Genomic DNA, 6,230 nt, shown 5'->3' on the forward strand with positions numbered 1-6,230 from the left:
GAGTTCGTAATGAATCTGACATGCGGTTTATGACCAATATAGTAATATAATAAGAACGAGGTAAAATACTGACTATAACACGAATACTTTAAGACACGAAACTATGTGTAGATATGTACATCAAACTTTGGTTAGAGATAATCAGAAGGTCTACTTTCACGATTAGGCAAAAGAATAATGGTAATAATTAAATTAAACTATCGGGAGAAATTACCGGGATGAAGATTTTACATTTGTGTGAAAAATTCAGCAAGAACTGTACTTGTCCTCGGAAGGTGGAGTGTTGCAAGTTCACTCGCTCACTCACCATTGTTCCTCGTGAAGATGGCACAGGTATTCAGTGTTTGACAACGCTTTTACCATCAACACCTTCTAATAAAACTCGCACCCACCAAGTGAAATCAAAAGACAGAGTCGAGGAGATTGGAAGAGTGTATTTGGCGATAACCAATATATCGGAATTCTCTGATATAATCTGGCTAGCGATTGCGGTAGATGTTGAGCGCAGCGTTACCACACGTGATCTGGTACGGATGCATGACCGAGCGCCTTCAGTTAGATGAGTCCACTAAAACTAATCTGGTCAGCATCCAATGTCGAAAACTTACAGAGCTATTTATCTTGGGGATTTATTTACCGCTACACACTCTTCCGATCTCCTCGACTCTGTCTTTTGATTTATCTTGGTGGGTACAAATTATATTAGGTGTTGCTGGTAGAAGCGCCGTGAAATACTGAATACCTGTGCCATCTTCAATGCATTCCCGGCAAGCCAGTTTATCTAGTATTCTTGAGACATTCGACTTTTTTAGCACTCGCATTACCACTTTATCGTTTTGACTATTACACTGACTAGAATTAGAGAAGTCGTGTGGCTGAACTATCACCCGTTGGACATTACCAAATGCCTAGAACCGCACTGAAACAACAAGAAGCGAGTGCAAATGAATCAATCGACCAATACATACTCATGACAGAGATATTGGATATTACAGTTTTGAGCTCCAATATTGACCTTGCAATATGTGCACTTGTACTAATTGCCAAAATTTTAACTGCAAGCATTCTTTCACAACTAAACATATTTAGTTATTCACATCACCGCTTATTCCGTCTTATGTTATTGTTTGCCGTTATATTTCCAAAAGCAGTCTTATTCAAGTACACAGACGACCTTGAGCTGCGACGAAGTCCCTACTTATAGGACGACCTATGATAATTCATTTAAATTCCACTGATCAGTAGTTTTAGCATAAAGAATCAGTCATTATACATGAATTATTGTTATTCTCATGAAAAGTCAACACCACCTAAAAGGCAAGAACGTTTTGTAGCCTTTTGAATGGTTTTCCTTCGAAATCTTATTGGTTCATACACTATACTCTATGAATTAGCTACGTCTGCCAACAGACTTGATGATTTACATGATATCATATCATATCATGTTACAGTTGTATTATTTAATATATAGTTTTATGGTCATGATCCATACAGCTGGATTACGTTCCATCTAACAGTCTTTCCAGGATTTTTAAGTGTCTTATGGATTCGATATATATATATATATATATATATATATATATATATATATAGTTTTCTCAAATGCATTGGCTTTTGTTTCTCCTCCTTTCACTTAGGATTTTGGAAATCGTCTGCTTTTTCAGGAGTCTTATAAACCAATTATTGGGCGAATCACCAGTGTAGTAATTTAGAATTATTATAAACCGCGTAAGTTAGATGTCAATGATGGTTATTGTATTGTAGAAGCAATTTAATATCTACTATCTTGTTACTTCACCAGTGTTACGCAGCTATGTCAGGTACCATATTTATTTAACAATTACTCAAAGTTTATCAGATTCAGATTCAACTTTACCAGCCACAGACGACTTTGGGTCAAGGTTCTTAGAATTTGATGAATACTCTTTCGAGCAGACTGATAATACAGAAGTAAATAAATTATATTTTTGTGTAAATGAATGCTTGTTAAAGAAGCAGAAAGCGTGTTCTGACTAGTTTCATTTCCCGAGGCTATGAACCAAGTTAAATTTCCTCAAAACATTTCGCCCAGCCTTACAGATGCCTCTGAAGATGACCGTAAAGCGTCCCTCCCAAAGAATCAAATTGTTTTATTAACACCAGGCTTGTTGCTACTGGTAGCTTACGAGAGTTGGAACAGACTTAGTTGACACACGCAGTTGCTAGTCTACAACTCTCACTTAAGTTCTGCGAGATCTTGCTCCTAAATGACCTACCTTATTTGCTTTGCGTATAAGTGGCGTGATAAGAACTACGGAAATTAAAATGTTTTAGGGACGGTAAAAAGTTCACTTTTTAATAAGTGGTTCGTAAAGCAAAGCTGCTACCAATTTTCATGGCATCTTTTAAATGTCATTAATACTCACCTGGGCTTTCTAGTGAATTAACATTAAGTTGTAACCTAGCAAGAGTCGATAATTGGTTTGGATGATCGTTCCAACCAATTGGTTTAGAACAAGGTGTCTGTCTATCACTAAAATCCAAGACAGATGATCTCCTACGTACTGTCGTATTAGTACAGTTCAGTCCGATTATATGTTTTGGTTCACTTTCTAAGTACATCAATATGTTATTGCAAACTCCGAAACTTGGTAAGATAAGTATTTCATAATGTTTATGGAAGCATTGTATGAAAACAAGGAGTGGTCTCCAACTGGAATATGATAACCAGATCTTCTACAGACCGAAATTAACCACTGAACATAACTTCCGTCACGAAGTGACAGCATAACATGCTGCACTGTTATTGATTTGCACTTTATTCAGCTCATATAACTCTGAACTACGTGCAGATAACGTCTCCAAGTATGTTCGATACACACAGTCACTTATTATACTCTACCTTCTTGAAATCAGCACTAACAATCCATAACTTGCTACTTTGCAATTTACAAGACAAAAATAGAAACGTCCACTGGAGTAAGAGGACTTTTTAATGAAAACTGAAAGATGCAGTAGAGTTGGTAATATCCCTAACATTTATGCAAATTAGTTACAAGGTCACAGTCCCATATAGGATGAAGTTATGTAGATGGCTCAGCACATCAAATGGAATTTTAGAGGATGGAGTATAGCTGTACTTGATAATAACAGCTAGATAGTTAAAAATCGAATAATATTACAATTAAGTCCTTTCGAAAAATTTCTGAATTAAGAGACAATTGTATAAAATGGAAACAATGTGATGCATTGGGGTATAGGTTAAAGTTACATGAGGGGACGCCAGGTACTGTATATTCAGCAACTGTTCCAATTGTTGTTTCTGGATACAACTAGGCTTTGGTCTGCACAAACTACATCTTCTGTTATGTGACCGATGTATCCAATTTTCTAATGAGCACCACAATATCTGCCGGGAAAAGGTCTTTAGTTTGTGGTAATTTTCCATACAAACCGGGATGTTTTAGTTTAAGTGGATGCTACAAGACATCGTTTTTTTTAGTTTATTAAACTAAGTGAACTTAGCCTAGCGAAACGTAAATAAATTTTGTTTAGGATATAGTTGATCAGTTTCGCCTCTCTTGTATAACGTATTTCCGTGATTATTGGATGAGTAGTATTACAACATGCTCTTGAATATGACTGTCTTCTACAACAAACATCAATTAATAGTTTATATAGTTTAATATTATTCTGCTGTTAGGCCATCATGGAGTTACGAATCACATTTGGTTTCAGGATAGTTGTATGAACTGAATTCGAAGACAGGTTTCGGAAAGCAACAGTCGGAATAATGATTTTCTAAATGTTAGGTGAACTCTCTGGACCTACTAATCATCCCGGATACAAGCAATGCTACGATTTTCATATAGTAGATAATTTAAGCTATTATTGGTTTACAAAATGGTCAGCTATAATAAAATAACTTAAATGGTGTGAACCAAAGATGAAAATAAAATTTGCTAAGCAACGAATGTTTACTTAACATTACTATCCAGTTCACTTTTAGAATGATTTTTGGCCAATGTTTGTCTTTCAGAGTGATGCTTTTTCTGCGTTTCTACATCAATTTCGCCCCGTTGCCGAACGAAAGGTTTCGTTTCTCGATGAGCGGTTGCTTGCAACAAATAGTGGACGTAAGAAATACATAAACCTTGCTCTTGAAGATGACCAGGATTCTAATACCAGTGACAATTTGAAGGCCGGGGCTAGCTCTGGCAACAATTCTGAAGATGATGAAATGGAATATAAACCTCCAAAGTTGTTAACTGCACGACAGATAAGTTTACAATCACAGAAAACTGCTGTTCCAACTGATATTAAGAACATGAAGCAGTCTACAGCTCATTCCAGACTAATTAGTCTAGAATCCTTGAATTCAACTAAACCAACTCCAACTTTAACACCGGAACAAATTGCCGTCCGGCAAAAAAGAATAGCTCACCGCAGAGAATCAGCTAAGCACAAAGCGGAAATGGAAAAGCTCCAAACAGTGGAACGTTTGCTCAAGGTAAGTTACCGTATCCACAAGGTCCAAAATGTCAGTCACCGAAACTAACGGAATGGATGCAAATTTTACTTTTTTTCACAGTAATCTATGGTTCATTTCGAGTGCATGGGTAAGCTTCTGCACTTGAACGACTTGTGTAGTCTACTGATTATTAGATCCAGTTTGTGACATTTGTTTCTCAGGGGCGTTCCGGTTATTCTGATCCACACTAAAAGTATATAATAAACTAACTAGAAGTTATCAAGATATATTACTTATTATCACATATCCTCAAACCATACGTATCATAGTAGTGAGTTTCTGCGGGTGTGTTATGTTAATTTTGTTTTCACGGTTGAATAGTGATACTTGGGCATAAGACATTTCGGACGAATTAACCGAAGTATGGATTTTCTTTTTTAGATTAATGCAAATGTTATTGGGCGACGTGGTCGAGGTAGAGGTAGAGGTCTTCGGAATAATGGTTTGGCACACTGTGATCAGATCTCATCTCAAACGCGTTCACAGTTTGGTGTTTTAAAGTATGAGGGGGATTTAGTTGAAAAGGAGTATCTCAATGACACGCATGCTTCATTACGACCCAGTGAAGGTAATTGCATGAATACCGATTTTGTGGACAATGCTTATGAAAATACGAAATTGTCTGATAATAACATGTCTGCTAGTTTGCCAAATGTTCAATCATATAATCCCAAACCAGGATACATCCGCTTTGTATCTTCATCTCGTTTATCAACACAAACAGTCATCTGTTTACCTGAGACAGATAATAATAGTGACAAGGATATTTATTTGCACACAAATGTTTGCATACAAAAAGTCGAAGCTCCTGAAATACCTAAATCACGTCTATGCGACATGGGTTGCGGTTGTGCTAGGCGCTATGAATGTGCTAAAACAGGCCGCTCCTTATGTAGTTTATCTTGTTATAAAGCTAATTTGTCAGGATTCCCATTAACTATCTCAACTTAAATTGTAGCATTTAGACTTGTACAATGAATTTGAATGAATCTTGGTTTCTAGTAAAAAATATATCATAATAAAGTATGTTACATATTGCTTATCCGCGGTACTATTGTATCTACTTAGAAATTATCAAGATGTACCTATTAAGAAACGCCTTAGATGTTGCTTAGATGGTTATTTTTAGATAAATACATGTTAAGGTCTATGCACTTCCTGGAAACGAGGGTTATATCCCGATAGAAGTCAATTTAAAGACCGCTCTAACAAAATCTTAGCAATTCATATTTTGAGTAACTCTCTTTATATATATATATATATATATATATATATATATATATATATATATATATATATATATATATATATATATATATATATATATATATATATATATATATATATATATATATATAATCTTAAGATGAATGCGATCGGTTGTCACCACTATTTTTGCTGTTATCATCTACGTATACATTTCAATTGTTCCTGAGCTGTTACTTGCCATTCTTTGGCGATGTGAAATGAACATTAGACAAAGGATCAGCTACTGCCATTCTTGGCTATGTTGAATTCCAGGACTGGAGACCCGTGTGTAACGGAAGTAAGGCTACATCAAGAGTGGGGGTAGTAATAATCACTAAGTAGTATAGCTTTCTCACCAAACAGTTGTGTACTTGACTAAGGGTTAGCTATACTTTCTGGTTGCCGAAATCATATATAGTGAAGTGGAGAGTAAGCCTGCGGCAAATCGGCTCGCAGAATCATCTGCAAAAAC

The 6,230-nt window shown here is 35.9% G+C and overlaps 1 protein-coding gene across 1 annotated transcript; it reads left to right on the forward strand.

The window, feature by feature from the left end:
* The first annotated feature begins 1,011 nt into the window (after positions 1-1,011).
* MS3_00003430 (uncharacterized protein) lies at positions 1,012-5,676 on the forward strand. The gene is made up of 6 exons (XM_012944952.3): positions 1,012-1,317; positions 1,638-1,728; positions 1,765-1,820; positions 1,859-1,950; positions 4,019-4,489; positions 4,892-5,676. The coding sequence occupies exons 3-6, from the start codon at positions 1,814-1,816 to the stop codon at positions 5,459-5,461; spliced, it is 1,140 nt and encodes a 379-aa protein (XP_012800406.3). The 5' UTR covers positions 1,012-1,317; positions 1,638-1,728; positions 1,765-1,813; the 3' UTR covers positions 5,462-5,676.
* The last annotated feature ends 554 nt before the right edge of the window (positions 5,677-6,230 follow it).

This window comes from Schistosoma haematobium, chromosome ZW (assembly GCF_000699445.3).
Source record: "Schistosoma haematobium chromosome ZW, whole genome shotgun sequence".
NCBI classification, from domain to species: domain Eukaryota; kingdom Metazoa; phylum Platyhelminthes; class Trematoda; order Strigeidida; family Schistosomatidae; genus Schistosoma; species Schistosoma haematobium.

What these genes read in the sequence shown, in the direction of transcription:
- MS3_00003430 (XM_012944952.3), top strand. An exon ending in AGCAGACTGATAATACAGAA is followed by an intron (nt 1,951 to 4,018) that starts GTAAATAAATTA and finishes TTTGTCTTTCAG; the next exon opens with AGTGATGCTTTTTCTGCGTT. An exon ending in CAGTGGAACGTTTGCTCAAG is followed by an intron (nt 4,490 to 4,891) that starts GTAAGTTACCGT and finishes TTTCTTTTTTAG; the next exon opens with ATTAATGCAAATGTTATTGG.